At 44.6% G+C, this 25,315-nt stretch overlaps 3 protein-coding genes across 4 annotated transcripts in view; 1 reads left to right on the top strand and 2 right to left on the bottom strand.

Moving 5' to 3' along the window:
* Il1rn (interleukin 1 receptor antagonist) overlaps positions 1 to 25,315 on the bottom strand; it is a 225,199-nt gene that overhangs the window by 65,883 nt on the left and 134,001 nt on the right. The gene's annotated exons all lie outside the window — the stretch shown is intronic.
* Positions 135 to 4,918, bottom strand: Il36rn (interleukin 36 receptor antagonist). The gene is made up of 4 exons (XM_051167023.1): positions 4,372 to 4,918; positions 1,921 to 2,006; positions 702 to 829; positions 135 to 523 (listed from the first exon to the last, which is right to left on the bottom strand). Exons 1-4 carry the CDS (start codon positions 4,398 to 4,400, stop codon positions 299 to 301), a joined length of 468 nt encoding a protein of 155 aa, XP_051022980.1. The 5' UTR covers positions 4,401 to 4,918; the 3' UTR covers positions 135 to 298.
* Positions 20,253 to 24,603, top strand: Il36b (interleukin 36 beta). Its single transcript, XM_051167024.1, has 3 exons — positions 20,253 to 20,383; positions 23,231 to 23,370; positions 24,132 to 24,603. The coding sequence occupies exons 1-3, from the start codon at positions 20,320 to 20,322 to the stop codon at positions 24,342 to 24,344; spliced, it is 417 nt and encodes a 138-aa protein (XP_051022981.1). The 5' UTR covers positions 20,253 to 20,319; the 3' UTR covers positions 24,345 to 24,603.

Below are 25,315 nucleotides of genomic sequence, written 5' to 3'. Positions count from 1 at the left end.
CCTTTTACGTTGTTCTTTGTCCTGTGTGGTTTCTATTAGGCTCCACACCAGTGGTAGTACCATCCAACTGGAAGGAAATCTACACAGCTCCAAATACCAGAGGCTTTACCGGCACTGGGAAACTGGAGGAGAGAGAGTGCCTGTGTGCCTTATAAGTCAGAAGAGGGGGTCCTGTGGGGAGGAGGAAGAGGAGTAAGTCATCCATTAGGGAGCTCCTCTATGGAGGTGACCTGGCCCCACCCCCGACTCCCGGAGCCTACTCTGCTTCTGCTTAGGGAGTTTGGCGGACTACACAGCCCTAGTCACATGGCTGAAAGTAGAAGTCCGTGATGGGAGCATTGCAGGCGATGTTCTCAGAGATCTGGGTGAGCCTGACAGGCTGGTCAGCTTCGGGCGTGGTGCAGAGGAACCAGCCAGGGTAGGCAGCTGACTCGAAGCTGGAGGTAAGGCCCATATCCCGCCGGTAGAAGGTGAAGCTCTTTGATTCTTTGGTCCCGAGGTAGAGCTCCATAATGTTCACTGGCTATACAAAAGGGCCATGACGGATGAGACACAAGAGTGGACAGGTGAGAGGGCTGATCGGGGCAAAGGAAAGGTCCTTGAGAGAGGAGGCAGCGTTGGGCCAGTAGTACTTTCGCCGGGCTCCAAAGGTACCTGGCGTGGCTCAGACCCAGAAGGCAAGACGCTGCAGTGAGACTCACCTCAAGTTTGAGAACTGGCTCCTTCTCTGTTCCACAGCACAGGCACTGGCTTCCGCCCTGAACACCCAGGATGACAGGGGACAGACTGGCATCCAGTGTCCGATTTGGGACCACACTGATCTCCTCACCTAGAGGAAGAAGGCAAGATGCAGGAGCTTGGTTGTCCGTCTATCCACGCTCTCCGAGTAGGGGCTTACCTGGAGTAGAGCAAGTGTGAGGCATCCTACCTTCCAGCACACGGATAAGGCTAATCTCCTGCCGCCTGTTTCAGATCAGAAACCAAAACATAGGAGCGCCAGGCACAGTCCCCTATCCAATCTCTCTTGTTTAGGGCCAAACTCTGAGAGATTCTTTAAGTTCCGAGAGATCACCCCTCCCACCTCTCCCTCGATCCTTAGGTCTCTTTTCTGGACCGTGTTTGGTCCTGTTAGTGCTATATAAATGCCCTTCGCCCCCCCCATAGGGTTTCTGTAAGCAGAAAAGGATTTCACTCTTCGCTGTACATCACCCATCACCTGATATACACATGCATAGACACACACATGACATCAATACATGCATATGTATGTAGATACAATCACCATATGTATGCACCCCATACGTGTCACACATAATCAAAATATGTACGCATCCATAGGCACACATACATACAGTGCTTATGTGCATATAGTGTACACATACATACTTACACACATAACCATATTTATCTACATGAGCTTATGTGTTCACAGATGCGTTCACTACCCTCATGTAGTATTTCCACACACACACACACACACACACACACACACACACACACTTACACACACAATGCAGCAAAAGGGGGTATGCATGGCTTTAGTACCTCATAAGGGTGGCCAAGTAAATATGTGTATGTTGTTGGAGAAAAGGCCTGTCAAAGTATGAGGGCACAATAAGTAAGCAAGAGGCCCAAGAGTGGCACCTATTATTAGCAGGATGGAGGAGAGGAGTCCACCCATTTGGGCTTCTGCACAGTCCTGGTTCCTAAAGAGGTAGAGTATTCAAAAGCCTGTGATGGACCCATAAGTCGTTTGTCCTGGAAAATATCTCATCTCTATCTCCACTTTGCTTGAAGCCCATTTTGTGGCTCCCTATGATGGTCCTGTGGTTTGCAGGCCCGCCGCTGGTTCACAGAGCTGAATCAGGGCTTCTGAGCAGTGTCCCCGAAAGTCCCGACCGAGGGCTCATAGAGACCAACCTTTAATGACCTTCCCTGCATGCAGTCCTCCAGCCAGCAGCTGCTTGTCTTGTAGATAAAGTACCTTCAAGGCCGAATCCTTCATTCTGAAACACCAGGACGGGACAAGACACCGTAAGGGTAGGGGTGGGGGGCCACTCTACCTTGCCCTGGCTCCAGAAGGCCTCTCAAGACTCAGGTATCTTGCCTTCCTCTATATCCACTGTGCCAGACACAGACACACAACTTTCAGTCCTAGCTCTGCAAGATGGTCAGCCCTCTGCCTCCCATTATGTCTGAGGTCTGTTCCTCCCCCATATGAAACCTTTCATATCCCAGACAATCTCCTGTCTCTGCTCTGCTGTAGACTCTATGAGTTGGAGCTCTGGGCTCTTCAAAGCGAGGAGACCACTTCTCCAATGGTCTTTGATGCCCTTGATTCACAGGCGTCTTTTCTTAAGCCTCAAGTTGTTTGGGCATTTTTAACCCCTGTGGGACCCCTGTGAGCAGAAAAGAGGGCTTCCCTGAGCTGACTCTGACTTGGAAGGTTTGAGGATGAGTCGCAAAACCCTTGTCTTCTCTGAGTAATGACTCTTCCTTGCTAAACCATGACAGTGGGCTAAACAACACCCAGGCCTCTTCTTAATTAAAATCTGGTGCTTGCAGAAAACATACTTCCTGTCTTGGTGAGTCTCAAATTCTTCAAGGTTGCCAAATACAAATAGCTAAAACACTACTAATGTAACATTGATATAACTCCTGACTGTTTCGTGGTTCTTCTTGCTGCATGTAGTTTATTTTTATATATGTGTAATAATATAAATGTATATGTATATGGCTTTCTGTTTTGTTTTGTTTTTGAGACAGGATCTCACTATGTAATCCCGACTGGCCTGAAACTCACTGTGTGGGCCAGGCTGGCTTTAACCCATAGATCAGCCTGTCTCTACCTCTATTCCATTCTTACCGAACATTTCAAAGCACATTTACTTCCACTTAACCATATATTCCATCCTGAGGACTTTCTTTAAAGTCTTATTTTATTTTTCAAAGTTACTTCTCAGCTGATTTTCTGAGATCCTGTAAGATAAAATTTGCATTCTACAGTAGACCTCTGCAGATAGTATATGGGGGAAACTTTGCAGTATGAAATTGCTTTGATGTCTAGCCGAACATTTTTTTTTCATGTGTATTTGTATGTGGTATGCGTGTGCATATGCATGTTCACATATGTATCGCTGCATGTGTGTCATGCCCACAAGTTTGACAATGCACATGGAGGCCACAGCTCCTCCTTGGGTGTCTTTCTTAAGTTTTTGCCATTATTTACTGGGGCAGGGTCTCTTGTTGAACCTGGAGCCTGGCAATTTGACCAGTCTAGCCAGCTTGCCCCAGGGATCTCCTGTCTCTCCATCCAGGTGCTAAGTTAGAGGCTGGCCTCAGGCACCCACCAGGCTTTTTATGTGGATTCTGGAGCTATGAGCTCTGGAAGTCATTTTCCCAACATGAGTTTTGTCCGTGGAACCATCTTCCCCATGTTAGACATGATGCGGAGGTACCATCCCGCACCCCCACACCGTGAGAGAGCCCTATTGCACAAGCCGCTCATGAGACTGAGCCTCAGAGGACACGCTTGAGAAATCCTCCAGCCCTTTGGAGGCATGGGACTTGGTTCTGAGACCCTTGCAGATACCAAACCCCACAGGCACCAAGGCCACTACATAAAGTAGCTGTAGTACTTGTCTCTAACTGGTGTGTCCCCCTGAACACTTCAGTCATCTTCACTTACAGTATGCAAATAGCATATAAAACAGTTAATTCTGCTATTTAAGGAAATAATAATTAGATCTGTATATGTTCACCACATATGCAATTTTTCCCTAATATTTTCAATTCAGTTTGTTGAATCTGTGATTGAAGAAACCAGAGAGAGAGAGAGAGAGAGAGAGAGAGAGAGAGAGAGAGAGAGAGAGAGAGAGAGAGAGAGAGAGAGAGGAGAGCTGACAAGATATAAGCTGTGTCCAGCTTATAGTGAGAGTAAGGACCATTCTCATCTGCCACTGTACAGTCTCTAGTAGGGTACCTACTAGCTCAGTGAATTCCAGGGAGGAACAGATGGACAAGATTTAGTGTGATTTCCACCCCCAGAAAGGATAGTGAAGGAATTAGTACAGTGGCTAGGCTGATGGGAGGCAACAGTGGAGCTCCATAAGGGACAACAGCTTTCCTCACCAAAGATGACAGGCTGCAGCTCTAGGCGTCCCATCCCCCACCCTCACACTTAGAATCAGGAACCTGTGAGAATCCTGCTCAGTCCTTTCCTAGTCTGAAGAAGGCCAGAAGAGCTCCAAGGGCAATATTGGTGCCATCTCCCCAGCTACCTGTGATGGCCAGGTGGGAGAACAGCCCTTCTTGTCTACCTGGAAGTCACTTTTTTAAGGACACCACTGAATCAGGTGACAAAGTACTCACCGGAAGCACAGTGCCCCACTCAGAACCATCGTGAGCTCCACAGTCTCTTTTGAAATAAACAGCAGGAAATTTTAGGCAAATAAAAGGCTGGGAAATCTGACGCCAGAGCAGAAAGCAGGCTCCAGAGCTTGTCGGCATGCGAGCAGCCCGTCCAGAGCAGGAAAGATGCCACAAAGGGTCCCTCAGATCTCTCCTTTCTCCAGCCGTTGTCTGCTTGATCCTCCAAGATGCCTTGGTCCTTTAAGTACGTGAAAGACACTAAAGATTCAGGGAGGAGCCCTGAAACTCACTAGGGAGGAGCAGGTTTTCCCAGAATGAGTTCACACCATCCTAAACTTCCACAAACACTTGCTGTTGCGCCCTCTCTCTCAATGAAGGAAGCGTCTATAGACCGACTTCTCCCAAGGACACTGAAGGACTTCCTTTGGCCATCCCAGCTCTCCAGATACACTCAGTAGTTTCAGGTAGTAGGTCCAGGAAGCCCGAGCAACTTTTTTCTTCTCTCTCTTTCCTCCTTCCTTTCTTCAGTCCCTCCTGCCTGCCTTTGCCAGACGTGAGGAGCTGCTGGAGGCGGAGATCTGTTTAGGAATGTTTAGGCAAGAGTTGTAGTAAAACCAGAAAGTCCAGACAAGCCAAAGAGAAAACTATGCATGCTTACCTATCTTGGGATGCATTAGCAAAAAAAATCCCAGTGTCAACACATTTTCCTTTGTACACATGTACCCACAGGTAGCTTTCCATAGGACAACACCATAGAAACTATATTAAAAAAAGTCTGAAAGCAGTATAGTGTCTTATGTACAGCAGTGGTGTCATTCATGTGTACTCATCCAGTTTTCGTTGCCTTGGTCTACCCTGCAGTGGCTCTGCTAGCTTGATTTTTTTTTTTTTTGAACACTATGTGTGACAAACTCCTATGACTCTATACTTTCCTTGTCTTAAGTACTTGGTAAAACAATATGTAGTAATGAAATAATTAATATGTTTTTAATACCTCCACAAATTGTAACCGAATTAAAGCTAAGGATAAGGGCATAATAAAAGTGTTAGAAGTTTTGAATTCTACTGATAACTATTTGATTGTTACTTCAGCAAACTCCTCTCAGGAAAGTAAATTTAATGTAGATGCAAGCTGTCTTATGAAAACTTTTCAGATGGGCTATTAGTTGACTAAGTAGAAACAACACTACAGTGTCCGCAAAAATGAAACAGAACTCCAGAAAGAAGCAGCCTGTAGGCAAGGTAGAGTTTTATCTGTCCGAGAAGACAATGTTGTTTCATCTAAAAATAGCCAAAAGGCCAGGCTGTGAGTTAGTGTCTTTTAGCCATGACAGGCATGCTGTACCCAAGAAATCCCAATGATGTGGTTGCCTGAACAAGACCGGCATAGCGACTACACCCGTTGGTGTGCACTGTAGATGAGGAAACCCACAGGCCTTATACTCCTAGATGAAGAATGATGGGCCGGTGAGAAATGGAGAATTCATCTTCCATAGTGATGAGCTCCTCAATAGGTCCAGTTCCAGAGGGTCAGCCCTTAATGCATGTACACACAAGCAACACTAAGTATCGTGTGTGTGCATGCGTGTGTGTACGTGTGTGTGTGTGTGTGTGTGTGTGTGTGTGTGTGTGTGTAACAATAATAGTTATAGAAGACATGGTCATGAGTTTGAGAGAGACTAGAAGGTACTAGGAGCAGCTACAGCGAGGAACAGGCTGTAGACATGATGTAAATATAATACTCACGCATAAAATTCTCAAAATGATAAAGTTAAAATTTCAAAGAAGTCATAGCTTCATCTGCCCACGCCACCTTTCCTGACTCCGCCTTCAGTAAGTTGTACCCAAGTGTCCAGTGAACAGTGCCGTGAGGCCCCAATAAAGTCACCTGCACCTACCTCCTGTGTGTGGCTGGTCTGCAGGGATGTGGCAAGCTTGCTGGGGTGAGCAAGCATGGATGTTTCTGCCAGCCTCGCTGCTGTGAGATGGGAAGGATCCCCTCTAGGATCAACGAGTGGAAGGACGCAACCTTTATTAACAGAGTCTCCACACACAAAAAGAAAATGGTCTCCGTAAGGGGTTCGGGTCTGCTTCTGGTACAACAGGAAGCAGACGTCACTAACAAGTTGATGTCTCCCTTGGTTGGAGCTGCTGATTACTATGGGTTAGGTCCCAGTGTACGCCCATGCTTCGGAGTCTCCATCGAAATGCGTGCTGATGTTTGTCTCTACACTGGTCACAGTATCCGAACTAAAGAATCAGCCTAGGCTCTCATCAGTGAGCGACTGGGTGTACACATACTATGGAATCCTATTATGCCATCAACAATAATGTGTTACTTTAGGAAAAAAAAATGGCACTGGGGCTCTTCATGTTTAACACTGCTTTACTGGAATAAACCAACCTCAAAAAGACAGGTAATGCATAATTTCTCTCACCTGTGAAATCTAGTGAGAAGAAAAGAACAAGAAGGCAAGTAAGGGTTATTAGGGAGCAGAAAAGAGGGGGGAAGAGATCACAAGGGGTTGTAGAAAGAATTATCATGATTAAAGCATATTATATGCATGTCTGCCATGTTGAAACCCATTACTTTACAAACGAGGAGCAATCTCACGCTGAGCTTTCATCCTCATTGTCAATATTGAGGCCTTTGAGAAGTTGTTATGTCCCGAGGGCAGAGCGATGAGGTAATCTTGTTAAGGATTATCAAGTTCATGAGCTGATCTCAGCTGTGGATCCATTGTAAAAGCTGGCGAGGCTCTATGCCTGAATAAGCCTCTTTCCCTAGGCAGTGCCCTAACCTGCCCTTTGGGTCTCTGAAGCATCTTCACTGGCAAGGGGGACCACACCAGAGGCAAGTGCTAGTCTCAGCTTTCCAGGCTTTTGGAGATGAGTCAAATAACTCTCTCTTCCTTATAAACCAGAAAACAAAAAAGTGGATTGGGTAGTTTTAAAATATGTCCATAGATTCATAAGTATTTCTGGGGCCTCATCATAGGAGGAAGGGTAATTAAAAAAAAACGAGCATGAGCAAAGTGTACCAATAAACACCCATGAAAATGTCATATAGAAACCTATTATTCTGTGTGCTAACCAAAATTAACAAAGAAAATTTTCATATACTCCTACAGGAGATGGTATTTCATTTACCATCCCTTGACAGTAGGCTAAACCTGGTGACTTGCTTCCAGTAAACATGCTCCGTGGAACATGGGAAACAGAAGTGTGTCACTTCCGACTATGGCATAAGAGGGACTGCAGCATGCTTGTTGCTTGTTCCTGGATTATTCACCTTGGGGAGGTCAGCTACCACATGACAAGGACACCCGAGTGACCCCACAGAGAGACCCACGCTGTGCAGAGATGATGGCCCAAGCGAATGTGTATTGTTGACGTAAGCACAGCCATGTCAAGGCTCAAAATGATGGGAATGGCAAGACCTCCTCCTGGCCTGTATATAGATGTCGATGGACCTTTCGCTGGTCAGGAAGTATTAGGCACAGCCTTCTCATCTCTGTAGCTAGAGACTGCTCGCTTACAGAGGATCCTGCTGAGACTCACTAACTGGCCTCCCTCCTACACCTGTGTGCCATGACCAGTCTCCTTGTTGTGCTGTGTATAAAAAAAAAATGTATTAAATTTCCTGCCTGCTGGCTCATCTCCATCAGGGTGCATGGCCCACTTAATGCCATCTTTTCTCTATGTGTGTCTGTCATTTCTTCATTCTTTGTTGCCGTGGTTAGGTCAGTCCTAACGCCCTGTAGGCCATAGCGCCACACAGTGCAGAAAAGAGGTCTCATGCCGTCACTCTGGAGGGCGAAGCAAGAGGCAGACCCTCTACCACAGTCGAGCCTTTCAGTGTCTCCAGCCCTAGCTGATACCCAGTCTGCAACCTTGTGAGAACCTGCTGAAGGAACTGCCTGATTCCAGATCCACTGGATTGAGGAATAATAGACGTTTCTTGCTTTAGGTTTGGGGCATATTTGTTACATATAATTAATCACTAGTACACCTTGTCACGATGACTCGAAATTTGTGTTTCCGCTTTCTGTTGTTGTTTTATCCTCCACAGTATTCATTGGTTTTTCTTTCCTTCTCAGCAAACATCTCAATTATTTATGGTCTTTGTATGTCTAGATCTCGTCACATTTGGAAAGGGACAGTGTCTCCCAGGTGACTCATCCCCACCTTTGTAAGAATGGCAGTGCCTTTGAAGGAACAGAAATAAAGCAGCAATGCAGCGTATTGAAGTCATGAGCTTGCAAACACAAACAGCTCAGGGTCCCCTGAATGTAGATACATGGTCTGTCTGGCCTTTTCCACTTCACACTCTTATACCTGTGCGGTTACACCACTTTTTATCTGTTTTATGAATGTGGAATCAAAGTCAGAAGGATTCATTAACTTCCATGACAGAGAACAATATGAAAATTGAGCCATGAACACAAAGCTGTCACACCAAGCAGTGTCAGAGTAATCCTTTCACTGCTGGAGTCGGCCCTTATTATTTTTCTGGTCCCTATAGCACTGCAAATAAATGATAAATCATCACTTTGTTTATAAAACCCTACAAAGTAAGGCTTTCATTAGATCCCCGACTTTCCCTATTAAAGAGAGCAAGGGCCACCCACGTAGATGTTTTCCTCTTCCTTGAACAGGCAAGGGCTGCTCCTCCCAGGATCATGGCACTGACTTATCTCTCTGCCCGTAGAGCCCTGCACCAATGCTAGAACGGCTCTCTCCTTCTCTTCTTCTAGGTCTCTGATTTAACGCTACATTCTCAATCTGCCTTCACCACTGTGTGCATCTATTTTGTGTTCCTACGCTCCCCTCGTCAGTCTTCGTTTCCCCCCGCCCCCGTGGTACCACCACTTAGCATATTGTATAATTTATCAAATGTGACAGTGTCTGTTGGATTCCCCAGCTTAATACTTCTGGATGCTAAACTCACGATAGGGGAGATTTTCTCTGTTAATTCTGTAGATAAATGAGACCTTGGATGGTCCTAGTACAGAATGTGTTTCTATACAGATAATGCACAGAATGAATTGCACCTCTTTTCACAGTACAAAGGCTAAGGAGTTGTCCAACATTTTATGGTTATTATTTTATTTCCCAGAGAGATGTAGTGCTTATAGATATTTGTTTTGTTTTGTTCTTTCTTAAGAACATGGGTTGGGGGAACTGGAGAGATGTCTTGGTGGTTAAGAGCACTTGCTGCTCTTGCAGAGGACCACGGTTTCTAGCACCTACACCAGGCAGTTCATAACTCACTGTATTTCCAGTTCCATGGAACCTAATGCCGAGTTCTGGAATCCATGGACACGGCACTCATTTGGTAACACATATACTTGTTCAGGAACACATATACAAAATAAGTTCTTTTTGTTTGTTTGAGATAGAATAATTTGACTGTGCAGCTCTGGCTTGTCTGGATTCACCTGTGGACTATGCTGGACTCAAAATCCCAGAGATCTGCCTGACTCTGCCTCCCGAGTGCTGGGATTGAAGGCTCCCCCTCGCCCTCCCCAGTTTTTTTTGAAAAAGAGCATTTGGCTTTTGGGCCAACATCAGCCTACTACTTCTTGTTTTATGAATAAAGTTTTATTGTGAAACAGCCAGTTTATTTGTTGAAATATTTCCTATGGCTGCATTTATATTATGAAAGCAAATATAAATATTTGTGACTAGCTCTATGTAATCTGCAAAAAATATTTCCTACACGGCCATATATATATATATAAGCTATGTCAGATCAAGCCTAAACCTGTCATTTCCTAGAATATTGGTCGAGTAACTTAATTATATTGTAGTGTTTTGAAAGAAAATGGCCCCCCATAGGCTCACTCCTTCATAGAGTGGCACTATTAGGAACTGTGGCCTTGCTGGAGAAGATGTGGCTTTGTGGGAGGAAGTGTGTCACTGGGGGCAGGCTTTGAGGTCTCAGATGCTCAAGTCAGACCCAGTGTCACTCTCTCTTCCTGTTGCCTGCCAATCCACATGTAGAGTTCTCAGCTGCGTCTCCAGCACCATGTTTATCTGTATCCTGCCATGACGACAACGGACTAAACCTCCGAACTCTAATCCAGCCCTAATTAAACTTTATAAAAGTTGCTGTCTCTTCATAGCCATAGAAACCGTAACCAAGACACCTATGTATTTTAGGATTTTCATATACAAAGTGAGAAATAAAAATGATAACATTATTATTATTATTATTGAGTGAGCTAATCCATGTGTTTATCTCCTGTCACATAGCAGGAACTTGAATAACAGCTGGACCACTATTGCCAAGAGCAGCAGTTTCCCAACCAGTAGCATCACCACCAGTGTTGTCTTCACTGTTTCCATCGTAGCCCCGGGAGACTTGTTCCATCCCTCTGGTACAACACATCATCCCGCCTAGCTTTTGTTTCTTGCTATAAAGAAGGTGGTAATTTCCTCCTCATCAAACCTGAAAAGTGCTGGGTCAGCACACAGTGTGAATTCTGGTCAACATTCCCTATTAAAGAGCCCACAGCAGGGACCAAGCTTACCTTGACCTAAATCTGAAGCAGATTTCAAAGACCAAATATTACCTTGCACGTGCTGGGCAGTTTCTTCACCCAACTCACTCTGTTAAACGTCCCCAGGATTTGCTATTGGGTTCTCAGGTCTCTGACAAGAAGGGTTAGCTTTTGCCAGGCGAAGAGTTAAAGGACAGCCATCTCCTGTCGTCAGTCATAGAAGGCAAGAGCTTGTTTAATCCCATTTAGTTGAAAAGACTCGCCTAAAGTCACAGAATTAGTAGGATGTAGGCATGGTGCGGTGGAAGTTCAGTTCCATGCCAACTAGCCTACACTTCTTAATGTAGAAAAATCTCATAGGTTATAGATTTAAACAGAATGGATACAGACAACAAAAGGACCGAACTAGGAACCGAGGCACAACACTGACAGGAGTCTGCCTTCCCAAAAAACCAAGGGACTACTCGAATCAACAAAATAACACAGCCAATTCAGAGAAAGAAGGCCGTGCCCAGCACTGTAGCGTGCTACCTCGTGCGTGGGGAGGCTCCTCCTGGGATGGCTTTGGTGGATGAGGCACTGATGAGATGTTGCTGAGGCACAGAACATGGAGATTTGAGCCGAAGAGGGTATCTTGTTACCAGTGACTCCACTGAGCTACAGCGTAAAAGCACACCGTGGAGCAATGGGGATATAGATAAGGGAACAACTTTGGAGTACAGACATGAGAAACACAGGGTGACCGTGAGACAGAAGGAAGCTGGTGGGTGGTGTCCCCGTACTTCAGCCGGCACCTTAGTAGCTGAGGAGGGGACGGAGGTACGGACTGAGGGACATGGTGGTGAGAGGAACTGCCTGTTCTACCGGCTGGGATTGGGCACGACGTGTGGGTCACCCACTGGGTGGGTGAGGCTCCCGTCTCTTCATCACCCACAGACAGTTTTTCCTGATTGAGTCACCAAGGGCCAGGGCCACCATAAAGTCCCCATCCGAGATCCAGGGGCGACCCTATGGAGCAGGTCTAGGCACTAACTTCCCTTGTAATAAATATCTCAACAGTCTTCAGACGCTGAGGACCCTACCGTGGATTTTAAGGTTTGTCCATAGCTGTGAGTAAGCTAATATTAAATAGAAACAATCTATAAGTGGAAAACAGAAGCTTCTGGGTCAGGAAAAGTGGCTTCATTCACCCTGGCTAGGCTGGCTGTGCTGTTGGATGGATCGGACAGAGTGCCGAGCTGCCAGTCTTGTACTGAACAGAAGAGGGCGCAGTCACCCGGGATAAAGTAGATAGGCGGCGCTCAGCGCACATCCCAACAGCCACGTGATTGATTCACAGATCGTCTTCCCTCCTAATCTTCCACTTCTTTCTGCAAACGATCTTAGCAGCTCATCCAGGCAGTGAGCACCCATAGCTACAAATACTGAGCTTGGGCTCATGGGGGTATATGCCTGAGGGTGCTGCCGCTTCCGTTGACTTCATTAGCCAAGCCTGGTACTAAGGGGGAAAGCATGTAAAACATCACGTGAGCTCCTCCACGACGCACTATTTTAAGTTAACCAAATTTTAATTACCATGCAAGGTGTTTGATATCATTATGGCACTTTTGACCAGTGCGGTTTAATAGATTCTTCTCTCTCTCCTCTGCCCACCCCACCTCTTGTCCTTTTTAAATAATCTTTCCTGAAATCTTTTCCTCTTTCATATCACATGCTATCCTTTTGCTTTCCCTCAACTTTTCCTGAGAACCTGTTTTTACCCCTGCTTGTTTTCCTTTCTAGTAACCACATATATATTACATAATACGCATATAATTATACAGGTATGCGCACGCATATATGTCTACTACCAGCAAGGGTCCATATATGATTGAGAATACGCAATTTTTGTCTTTCTGAGTTTGAATCGGCACAGTTAACATCCTTTTGGGATCCTTCCACTTTCCTATACATATTTTTCTTTACAGCTTAATAAAATTCCAATGTGTATATGGCCCGCATTTTTGATTATCCATCTGTTGGTGGTCATCTAGGCTGGTAAGGCTACATTCTCTCTCTCTCTTTCTCTCTCTCTCTCTCTCTCTCTCTCTCTCCCTCCCTCCCTCCCTCTCCCTCCCTCCCTCCCTCTCTCTCTCTCTGATACACACACACACACACACACACACACACACACACACACACTCATTTGTTCACTTGCTCTTTGCTTTTGGAAACTTATACAGGTCTCTGAACATTTGATTTCTTCATGCATTTCAAAAATAATACTTTTATAACTATGTACATTATGCTTATTCTGTTCCTCCGGAGAACCACAGCATCACGTTTGCAGGTGTCACTGTCAGAAACATGCTCAGTACTGTCATATGTAACTCATCCAAAAAATTCATTTTAAATTGTAACAAAATATACACAATGCTGGAGTTGCTGTTTTAGCCATCTTACACGTATGATGGTATTAAAGTTTCGTTCATGTTGTTCTGCAGCCATCAGCATTATCTACGTCCACAATGTTTTTCTCACAGGGTTGACACTCATTCAACAAACATCCACAACTCCCCTCTTTTTCGTCCCCAGCTCCTTGACAACCTCCACTCTACTTTCTCTCTGCTCGTTTGGGTCCCTGGGTACCTCAGATAGGTAGACTGTCAGTTTGTCCTTTGGTAAGTGGCTTATTTCCTCACTGTCTCATTCCAAAGGTCTGTCCATGTTGAAACAAATACCACAGTGTCATTCCTTCGTAAGTCTGAGTGTCTCTCAATGCGTAGACCACGATTTCTTCACTCTCCCCCTGGTTAACAAACATGGCTGAGTTGCTTCCTTCTGGCTGTTGTAAATAATCCTGCTACAACCATGAAGATTTTGGCTTTGAAAATCTGTGCTCCTGATTCTAATATATACCCAGAGATGAAATTACTATATCCTGTGGTCATTCTTGTTTTCTTTAAAATTTCAAAAGTTTCATTTTTCATAATATATTTTAATTAATGATTTGAGAATTTGATACAATGTATCTTGATCCTGTTTAACATGCACTGTTTCCCCCGAATTCCTTCCAGCTCCACCGCCTCCTCCTCAGCCTCCCACTGCACATCCACTTTTCATTTTGAAAGAGATTATATTGAGGAGATGTTCTGGTCCTTCCAGTTCTGATGATCTTTCTGTCTATCTCTTCTGAGGTGCTCCCTGAGCCTTAAGTGTAGGGGTTATGTTGTAAATGTGCCCATTGAGGACAGGGCCCCATGGTCAGTTGTTCTCTGCCTTTTGACCAGTTGTGGCTTTCTGCGATGGTTTCCATCTGGTACAAAAAGAAGCTTCTTTGATGAGGGGTGAGGCATCTATCTGGGGATATAAGGATAGATATTTAGAATGCAATCAGAAATTGTAGGGCTCATGGCCTCAACCAATTGTGGCTAGTTGGCTAAATTTCCAGTCCCAGGCATGAATTTCCTCCTATTGGGCAGGTCTTAGGTCCAATTTGGTGGCTGTTGGTTATCCCAGGATACTTTGCCATGCTGGTCATTGTGGTTGATGGGTGTTAGATGGGACTCCTGATTGCTTTTCCTCCCTTAGTGGCTTACACGACTCCTTCCATGGGAGGAAGCTTCCAGGCTAGCTCTAGGTAGATTTCTCAAGGTCCCATGGCTGAAGTGTGTGGGATCTTTAGCAATAGGGTCTTAACCATCTCTCTCAAAGGCACCAAGAATTATGGCAAAAGCCCATGTTTTGGGAATCTCTTAGATTCCCCTGACCAACACCTGAGAAGAAAGTTTCCCATGCCTGGCATTGAGGCTTTTGTTAGCTAGTCTAGGTTTTGAGGGGAGTATTGTCAACCTAAGTAATATAACCTCAATTAAATTATATGTATAAACACACACACACACACATACAAACCTATATATTATATGTAATTTGTGTAACCATAAAATAATATGACCTCCGATGCATTTTTCAAATACCCTTAGTGTTGTTTATCCATCCTCCTCCCTCCTCCCTCTGTGTCACCCTCGCTCCCCTTGCCGAGGTGTGGGATGCTGGTGTCAAGTGGAGTGTTGTATAAACACCACTTTGGTCTAGTTGGCGAAAAGTCCTGCTTAGATCTGTATCTTCAGCAGTCCTCACTACCTTTTTACTTGTTCTGTTGACTATGGAGAAAGGAGTGAGAATGCACATTCCAAACCGTTCTGTGTTTGGGAGGAGACTTGACACCTTTAGTACCGTCGAATGTTCCATTCTTTCTTAACCTATTTTTTCGTTTGTTTGGCATTTATGTGGTATCACGGTGACTTCACTTTCATCTATGTCTTTATAGTTTAGATTTTTATTCAGGTTTCTTACAGATAGGCAGTTTTTTCTTAGACAGGGTCTTCCCTAGTTGGGTCTGGCCTGGAATAGACAGTAATCTCTCCCGGGCTAGCCTCAATCCTATGGCAGCCCTCTGCCTCAACCTCCCAAAGGGTGGTATGATGGGTACAAGCCACCATGCCTAACTAGCTCTTGCATCTGTATGCCATCTGGAAAACTCAGTCTTTGAATCACGTGTTTACAGCATCTACATTGGATTTGCATAGTGATTTGGCTGGATTAATATCTACTATTGTGCTATTTTCTGTTTGCCCCACCTGTGCTTTCCTCACAAGCTTTTGCCTTCTCTTGTGCTAACACAATGTGCCAATTTATTTTTTTTTTAAAGATTTATTTATTTATTACTATATATACAGTGTTCTGCCTGCATGTACACCCGCGGGCCAGAAGATCTACTTATAGATGGTTGTGAGCCACCATGTGGCTGCTGAGAATTGAACTCAGGATCTGTGGAAGAGCAGTCAGTGCTTTTAACCACTGAGCCATCTCTCCAGCCTGCAATGTGCCAATTTATATCTTTTGTTGGTTGCCCTTGGCCTCATGTGTCCTAAATTGTTGAGGCTAACTTCAAATTATTTAATGTCATTTAAAAATGTATTATAAGGATTTTGTATAATGATCTGATTCCAATTTCTCCTGTCCCAAAGGTTGGAGATAAAAATTATTCTAAATGATTCAGAAAGTATAATGTCTGGAAAGATCATAGTTCAGAAATCACCAGGTACATTATTTAGAAGGACTTATTTAAGTAATAGAAAACATTAGGCCTAGACCAATGCTTGCAGGTCCACCTTTCAAATATTTTTTTTTCCAGTTGCTATTTTCCTTTTAATATATTTTATTAATTTATTCATATTACATCTCAATTGTTATCCCATCCCTTGTATCCTCCCTCCTTCCCATTTTCCCCTTACTCTCCTCCCCTATGACTGTGACTGAGGGGGACCACCTCCCCCTGTATATGCTCATAGGGTATCAAGTCTCTTCTTGGTAACTTGCTACCCTTCCTCTGAGTGCCACCAGGCCTCCCCATCCAGGGGACGTGGTCAAATATGGAGCACCAGAGTTCGTGTGAAAGTCAGCCCCGACTCGCCAATTAACTGTGGAGAATGTCCTGTCCATTGGCTAGATCTGGGTGGGAGTTCAAAGTTTACTGCATGTATGGTCCTTGGCTGGTGCCATAGTTTGAGCAAGACCCCTGGGCCCAGATCTATCCATCATAATGTGCTTCTTGTAGGTTTCTGGGACCCTTGGATCCTTCTATTTCTCCATTCTCCCATGCTTCTCTCACCTAGAGTCCCACTAGAATGTCCTCCCCTCTGTCCCACTTTCCTGGTAAGTGAAGACTTTCATGGGACATATCCCTTGGGCTAGTGTTCAGATATAAGTGAGTATATACCATTTGAGTCTTTCTGCTTCTGGGTTAACTCACTCATTATGATCATTTCTAGCTCAGTCCATTTGTCCACAGATTTCGGGAATTCCTTGTTTTTAATAGCTGAGTAGTATTCCATAGTGTATATGTACCACAGTTTCTTTATCCACTCTTCTACTGAGGGACACTTAGGCTGTTTCCATGTTCTGGCTATTATGAATAAGGCTGCTATGAACATGGTTGGGCAAATTTTCTTGTTGTGTGCTGGAGCATCCTCTGGGTATATTCCAAGGAGTAGAATAGCTGGGTCTTAAGGAGGCCCTATTCCCAGTTTTCTGAGATAGTGCCAGATAGATTTCCAAAGTGGCTGTACTAGTTTGCATTCCCACCAGCAATGAAGGAGTGTTCCTCTGTCTCCACATCCTTGCCAGCATGAATTTTTGATCTTAGCCATTCTGAAGGGTGTAAGATGGAATCTCAGAGTTGTTTTGATTTGCATTTCCCTGATGACTAAGGAGGTTGAGCATTTCTTTAAGTGTTTCTCAGCCATTCAATATTCCTCTGTTGAGAATTCTCTGTGTAGTTCTGAGCCCCATTTCTCAATTGGGTTATTTGGTTTGGTAGTGTTTAATTTCTTGAATTCTTTATATATTTTGGATAGTAGACCTTTGTCAGATGTAAGGTTGGCGAAGATCTTTTCCCAGTCTGTAGGCTGTTGCTTTGTTCTGTTGACAGTGTCTCCTGCCTTACAGAAGCTTCTCAGCCTCATGAGGTCCCATTTATTAACTGTTGACCTTAAGGCCTGGGCTGTTTCACCGTTCAAATCTTAACAGCAAGCTCATAAGGATCAAATTCTTTCCAAGTACCTTAATTGTAACCCAGAATAAATTGTACCCCAAGTAATCATAGTGATAAAAAAAAATCCCGTACTTCTGGGAAAATAGTTGAGTTTCAGACTCAGGCAAGAAATAAACAAGAGTAGCCTCCTTTATGTTAGACCATGACCCGTTATTTTTAAAATGCTGTAATAGTGAGGTTGTTTTCAAAGACACATAAGAGCTAAACACAAACATCCGGTGGCTCAAACAGGAACAATTTGGGAGAGTTAGCCGCAGTCCACTGTGGAGTGAGGCCAGGGAAACCCAGGGGAGGAGCAGAAGAAACAAGGAAAGCGCAGGTGTGGGTTCTGTGGGCTGCAGTGAGCGTGATGAGTGGTGAGCGTTCTGAGTACCCTACAGCAAAGATCAACGCTCAGAGTGAATACATCACACAGTACCCAAGAGCAGAAACACTTGCCTTCACACTTGGCTGCACAGTTTGACTGGCTGGGGGACTTTGCCTTCTCTCGGCCTTGTTTTCTTATCTGAAAAATAGCCGTGTAAAAGGTTAAAACGTTTCTCACATGCCTGCAATGCCAGCACCCCTGGAGCCAGAGGCAGGCAGGTTGCTGTGTCTGTGAGTTTGGGGCCAGCCTGGTCTACAAAGTGAGTCCAGGACAGCCAAGGCTACACAGGCAAACCTTGTCTCAGGGGGAAAAAAAAAAGAGCTTCCTTGGAAGCAGAGCTGTTACAATTTTCAGAAACAGAAGAAGCTCTCAGGAGCCATGCATACTAAATACGCAAGATCCCCGAGAGCAGGACTGGAGTTTGCCACAGATCAGATGTAAACAAGGCTTTGGTGTCCGGCTGCTCACTGAGTCAAGATAGCCACACCCCTACTGCAAGGCAGTTCAGAACTCATGCTCTCCTCGTGACTCAACTTCTAGCCTGTGCGTTTCCTCACTATTGTTTTCGTGTTTGCTCTGCTCTCGTTGCCCTGGGAGCCTAGACCAGTCACACCTGTATTGCCTCTCTGCCTCCCCTCCAGAGTCTCACAGGCCCTCCTTGCCATCCCAAAGTTTCTTGCTGAAGTGGGCACACCCAGGGTATTAAAAGTCCTGGAGTCCCAGACTGGCTCTCAGTGCCTAGAGATACAGCTGCAGTCATCACTTCGATCCCAGAGACAAGACTCTCTTTGGACAAAGGTAATTTGTGCTGTGCATACTCTCAGGAGGGGAACCTGTCTCTGCTTTCTGTCCAGCTGTGGGTGCTTCTGTGGCCTTGAAGCAAGGTACTAGATACCGGGGAACTGAGAGTTGCTCATAACCACAGTGCTGCTTGCTATTTGCTTATTCCTTCAAGTGAGACCTGAAGGGGCCGGCTTTAGGGAGGTGAGCAACTGGCTGTCATTATAATAGACTGTGGGCTTAGTATACTTGGGGCTATTAACATCTCTAGTGAGACAAATTCCTGATGCAGCCATGCACGGCCACACGCTGAATCCTTGACCATGTCTCTTTGGATGAAGAGTAAAGGAATTACAGAAGTCAGAGGGGCAGGCGTGCTGCAAGAGGCTCAGGGATTCAAAGCTTACAAGCAGGAAAAGTGGTCCTTCACTAGCTGTGGGGAGAGCTGGAACAGAGATGGACACGGATGCCTTGCGTTCCTCTAAGCCTGGTGATTCAGTGCACAAGAAGTGCCTGGGGTGACTGATCCTCTTCACCATCCAGATGTGACGGTGGATGGCATTTCAAAGCCTTCATAGCCTGGAGACCTCAGTCTACACCAGTTGCTGAAGGGATGGGAGCTTCCACTCAGGGCTTGCTGGCCTTGAAATATGGTCTTTCTAGGTACACTTTAAAATATTAATCCAGGTGCTAGAAAGACGACTCAGTGCTTAAGAGCACTTGCTGCTCTTGCAGAGGACCAGGGCTCCACTCCTAGCACTCATACTGGGCAGCGTACAACCATCTGGGAGTCCAGTTCCAGAGGACCAGACTTTCTCTTCTGACCTTCACAGGCCCCAGGCACACATGGCGGACATACAGACAGGCAAGCAGAATGCTGCAAGCAGAATACTCATGTGTATAAATACAATAGACATCATTAATGTGAATATAGGGTGAGAACTTAGGTAAGTTCTTACTAAGGAATGTTCTTCAGATTCCAGGAGCATCTAAGAGAAGAATGTTGTTTTCTCTCTCTTTTTTTTTTTCCTCAGAGCCAGACAATGATGGCTTCTTCTTCACAATCTCATGCACATTGTCCTCCTAAAAAAACCCCCGAAGCCGAGGATACTGCCAGAGAGAGTAAGTGTGAATCACAAACCAGTTTGGATCATCTTTATCTAATCTCATCAAGGGCAATAGGGCTCAAGGGGGCATGCTTCATTTCTTAGCCACAAATCTGCTTGCTCTGGCTGAAATATTCAGAAACCTACATATTATTTATGGAGGTACATAGCTCTTGTCTTATTAGTTGTATTTAGGATTGCTTGTTCATCTTGACTAAGACAGTAAAGAAACAATTAAACAACACACTGAGGACTGAGTTAAATAGTTTTGGTTGCTGTTGCAGTGTAGAGACTTTATAAATTGGGGGGGGGGGGACTCCATAAGACCTGGCAAGTGGCGAACGTCTTTTGCAATGTATTCAGTTATTTTCTGTGTTTTGATCCAAGCCCAGACCTGCCCTATTTTCCTTTCCTTTGTTATTATGGCCATGGTTTCTCAAAAACAGTGTCTATCACAGAAATTCAGAATTTATTATTATTAGAACAAACCCCAAACCTTAAAGCTAATTATACCCATACCCGTGTCTTGTGCTTTTCTGTTATCTGGCAGGACAGATCTATCCCAGAACCTTCAGAGTTCACGACTCCCAACAGATGGTGTGGGTCCTGAATGGGAATTCTTTAACAGCAGTTCCTGCTAGCAACAACGCCAAGCCTGGTAAGTGACAGGCGAAGGCACTGTTCCTGTTGAAGACCCACTGTAAGTGGACATGAGCCTGTACATGCCTTGTGCTGCTCCTTGCCTCGTCACCAGTCTGGCTGATGTCCAGAAGAAAGGCAAGAAGAAAAATAACATTCCCTTCTTTCCAATGGGAAGCCTGTACATAGAAGTGACAGTGCAGGGGGCTAGAGAGATGGCTCAGTGGTTAAGAGCACTGACTGCTCTTCCAAAGGTCCTGAGTTCAATTCCCAGCAACCACATGGTGGCTCTCAGCCATCCATAACGAGATCTGGTGCCCTCTTCTGGTGTGCAGAACACTGTATCCATACAAAGTAAATAAATAAATAAATAAATCTTAAAAAAAAAAAAAAAAAAAAAAAAAAAAAAGAAGTGACAGTGCAAGGAGCCAGCAATTCCCCTCACCAAAGGGCCTTCAGATAGGATTGGTTCATGTTCCCGCAGTCACTGTTTATTTTTAGGATGGTGCTCCTTTAACTTACAACTGGGACCTAACCATATCCATAGATTTTAAACTCTCTCATCTTTCCACTGTCAAACTTGCATACTCTTCCCTCTCAGCATCTCCTCTTGCAATAATGGTAAAACACTCCTTCTTCCCACCAAAAGGAAATACACGCCCTGGCCCCGCCCCCCAGCCTTGTCTCGTTTCTTTAAGACTTCCGTATTTTATTTATTTCCTCTTTAACCTTTGTCCACCACAGGTATTATATTATAATTCCTACTCTTAATACTAAACCTGCCTCTCGACTCCCGCACTCTGTTCCTATGACCATTTGTTTTGGTCAGCTTTTCAGGAGTGTGACAGACTATCCTCACTACCACCACAAATAATTGTAAAACCCTGAAACGTAGATTTGGGCTTATTATAATTTCAGAGTTTTTGGAGCTTTCTTCTGGCTTTTTTGTTTTCTAAGGTCTCTGTCAAGACAGACCCACCCTATGGTGGAAAGAGCTACTCATCTTGGGGTCAACAGGAAGTAGGGGGAGGCTTCAACCTTCTTGCTTTAAAGATACATCCCCAGTGACCAATTAGGTCCTGTGTTCAATAACTCATTCAACTATGAGCACATTAATAGATTAACCCATTGATGAAGTTAGAATTCTTATGATTTGGTCACAGCTCAACGGTGCCACGAGATGGGGTTCCAGTCTTCAGTACATGAGGCTTTGAGGGGATTAATTCAGATTCACAGCATACCAACATTCTGTTTTATTGGGCCAACCACAGACAAGTTTCAATGGAAAGTTGTCTATACACTATGTCTCCTTTAATTCTTGGACACATTTATGTCAGAATAAACTGTCTCAAAATTATAATTTATATGTGTTTGCCCAGTGTTCTGTTCACATGTGTGCCACACAAAACTTCCTACTTGAAACTGTTCATAGTCGCTATTCTTCTTCTTGGAACTAGTTTGCCACTGTCCCCTCCTGCTTTGGTATATACACCCGCAGAAGCTTCGAGTATATAATTAGCTCATGTTATTTCCTTTCCCTGTTACATTCTCTCTCCAAAGCCCCTCCACTATCCTGTTTCCACAGCTTTATATGATTGTTCTATCTTGTACCCTCACTACCTGGGTTTAAATTCCACTTCTGCAGAGAAGCCTTTAGTAATTCTTCTAAGTTGGCCTCACTCCTTTTTTTTTTTTTAAGATTTATTTATTTATTATGCACACAGTACTTTGTCTGCAGGTACACCAGACTCATTTTAGATGGTTGTGAGCCACCGTGTGGTTGCTGGGAATTGAACTCAGGACCTTTGGAAGAGCAAGGCAGTGCTCATAATCTCTGAGCCATCTCTCCAGCCCCAGTCGGCCTCACTTTTACTGTTCTTGGAGTTTTAGGTGATTTCTCTCTTTGCATCACTTCTCATTTGCTCAGTAGTTGATAAATTTTACAGGAAGTGACAGTCCCTGTCTTGCCCTAAGCCAAATCTCTAATGCCCACATAGTGCTTTATCTTAGGTGGGTTGTTGATAAGTGTTGCTGAATGGATTTGTTTCCTGTCCTCTGACAAGAAACAGAATCAGAGTGCCCAAACTCTTGGGAATCTCATCCTAAATTATTAGATAATTAAATCCAACCAGGAATAACAAGAAAACCCACACAAGGAGAACTTAAATAACATAGAGGTGTATTTCCTCCATATACAAAACCAATGGTCTGGCCCAGGCTGGCTGCTACGTCAGTTCTGTGATGCCACCGAGGCCAATGAGTCTACATTTCTGCTTCACTAACCTTAATTTTACCTAAGCTATCACTTAAGTGTTTGATGTAGGTGACAAGATGACCCAGGAGGTGACAGATAAACTATTTCCAGGCAAGTCTAGCCTCTTAAGGAATAATCTTAGAAACCCTACAGCATATTTCGAGTCATATTTCACGATGTCACATGATAAGTGCATGGCTGTATGGCTGTATCTTGCTGCAAAGATAATTACTTCTCTGTGTAGCATTCACTTTCCTGGACTTACTTTGTATACAAGGCTAGCCTTGGACTCACAGAGGTCTATCTGCCTCTATCTCCCTGAGTGCTGGGATCAAAGACGTGTGCCACCACACCCAGTGGATAATAAAATATTTTATTTTATTCTATTTATGGGAAACAATGTGCCCAGGTGACAGCTGGAGTTCTTGTATCAAGAAGAGAAAGGTCTCAGGAAAGCAAGGAAGAATCACTGTTACCTGGCTGACATGGGGAGCTGGGATGGAGAGAGATTCTCACCACCCCTGAAAGGAGGGAAAGCAGGGTGTGAGGTGAAGAGACTGATTTCTCTGTGCTTGGAGTCTGACGTTATCCTTATCTTCCTCATGTTTCCAGTCATTCTGAACTTGATAGCATGTAGAGACACGGAATTACAAGATGTGGAAAAAGGCAATCTAGTTTTCCTGGGAATCAAGAGCAAAAATCTGTGTCTCTTCTGCAAGGAAATCGACGGCAAACCCACTTTGCAGCTTAAGGTGAGTGAGCGCAGCTGGCGAGAGAAAGAAAGCTGATAGACTTCTACCCAAGGTAAACTCACAGGTTACAGACTAAACATGACAGCCAGCCTTGAAGCTCATTTCCAGAGTAAGGAGGGAACCTCACCTGGCTGATCCCCAAATAAGTAACAATAGCTCTGAGTAGATACAGCATTTATCTTTTAGACCTCATGGCAAAAGTCCTGTGAAAACTAGAGCATCAAAGCCGTGGAAATGTTTCTGAAAAGTGAAGGAGCAGCAGCTTCTCTATCTTTAGTCTGGAGTGACTTCCTCCTAGACAACCTTAGAGATGCTAACATGCCACACTCAGGCCAAGGATTGCTAGTCTGGAGTTTTCATAGCACACGTTCATATCTGTGTGCTCAAGAGATTTATAAATGGAAACCGTCGCGCATAAATACACTCACAGATTGGGCACTCAGGCTGGCTGGCATTTCCCGTAGATGAGTGCATAAAGGATGCACATCCACCCCTACCTCCTTCTGTTCTAGAGGATGCAATGCCTCAAAGAATCAGTAACCTCATTATGTAACCCATCATGGCATCCTGGGAGAAAGCCAGGGTACTGGAAACTAGCGGGTGCCTGTTCTGATAGCTTGCCATTCTTTTTTCATCTGCCTGTATCCCGAAGGCCTGTTCCCTCCTGTTGGGAGTAGCGGTTACTCCCATGGCGTCCATGGGTTCCTGGAGCCCCCTCCTCTGAGTTACTCTTCATTGACAAGCGTCTTTCTTACCCGTAGGATGTAGACATCATGGATGTGTACAATGAGAGCAAAGCGCCGAAAGCCTTTCTCTTCTACCACGGCACAGAGGGCTCCACGTCCGTCTTTCAGTCAGTCTCCTATCCTGGCTGGTTCATAGCCACCTCTCCCACAGCAAGACAGACAGTCACTCTCACACAGAAGAGGGGTGAGGTAAACAACACTAACTTCTACTTAGAGCCTGAGAATTAAACCCAGCGTGGCCCATCTGTGGACAATTCCAGGACAAAGATTCAAATGGTTGGAGAATCTTCTACTTGAAAACACAGCAAGACATCTTCAAAGACCCCCGTGCCACCTCGTCTCCAGACACCCATTTCTGAAGTGTCACCCATTTGAACATCATTCCAACATGAAGCCCAGGAATCTTGTATTCTTGTACCCTCTTCTGACCTTGGTCCACTATCCACTCAGCTATCCAGTCCAGTCCAGCCACAGTCTTCTTACGTGCAACATCCCCCCCCGCCCTCTTCTCACAGCAGCTCATGGTGCAGAGATGTGGACTCCAAACAGTCAATGCCAGATTCTTTCTTCTTAACTTTATGCATGTTTGTTGAAAATATGGTAAATAACTAAAAGTAAATCTCAAGAACGAGGCAACATAAAAGAACATTTCCTATATCTTGGTAAACACAATAGATCCAGAAGATCATCGGTTAATAATTTGACACACAGTAAATACTTGTATTATGGTAACTGTTAGCCAGAGTGTACATAAAATGAATCAAAATCTCAAAGACTCATATCGATTTGAATTTCAAAGTAATTATACTGTCTTCATTTTACTTTACAAAGTGATTGGAAATGGAAGGATCAGCTCTGACATTTTCTTGTGTTTTCTGGAATTTTAGGAGTGTTTGTGGAGATCCTTTTAAATTTCTTGAGAGTGCAGTGGTTTGAATAAAAATGGCCCTTAATAGCCAGGTGTAGTGGTGCACACCTGTGATCTCATCACTCTGGGAGGCAGAGGCAGGCGGATCTCTGTGAGTTTGAGGCCAGCCTGGTCTACAAAGTGAGACCAGGACAGCCAAGGCTACACAGAGAAACCATGTCTCGAACAAAAACAAATAGAATGGCCCTTATACACTCATGTTTTAATGCTTAGTTACCAGGGAGTGGAACTGTTTGAAAGGATTACAAGGCTTAGGAGGTGTGGCCTTGCT

The sequence above is a fragment of the Acomys russatus genome, chromosome 24, assembly GCF_903995435.1.
Source record: "Acomys russatus chromosome 24, mAcoRus1.1, whole genome shotgun sequence".
Lineage (NCBI taxonomy): Eukaryota > Metazoa > Chordata > Mammalia > Rodentia > Muridae > Acomys > Acomys russatus.
The sequence above is the reverse complement of the archived record's forward strand: the minus strand, read 5'-3'. Positions and strand labels throughout refer to the sequence as shown.

Excerpts from the sequence above, each read along its gene's own strand:
- Il36rn (XM_051167023.1), bottom strand. The coding sequence starts at position 4,400 with ATGGTTCTGAGTGGGGCACTGTGCTTCCG. Across the intron at positions 830-1,920 it reads TGCAGGGAAGGTCATTAAAG|GTGAGGAGATCAGTGTGGTC; the intron begins GTTGGTCTCTAT and ends TTCTTCCTCTAG. Across the intron at positions 524-701 it reads AGCCAGTTCTCAAACTTGAG|CCAGTGAACATTATGGAGCT; the intron begins GTGAGTCTCACT and ends CCTTTTGTATAG.
- Il36b (XM_051167024.1), top strand. The coding sequence starts at position 20,320 with ATGGTGTGGGTCCTGAATGGGAATTCTTTAACAGCAGTTCCTGCTAGC. Across the intron at positions 20,384-23,230 it reads TAGCAACAACGCCAAGCCTG|TCATTCTGAACTTGATAGCA; the intron begins GTAAGTGACAGG and ends TCATGTTTCCAG. Across the intron at positions 23,371-24,131 it reads AACCCACTTTGCAGCTTAAG|GATGTAGACATCATGGATGT; the intron begins GTGAGTGAGCGC and ends TCTTACCCGTAG.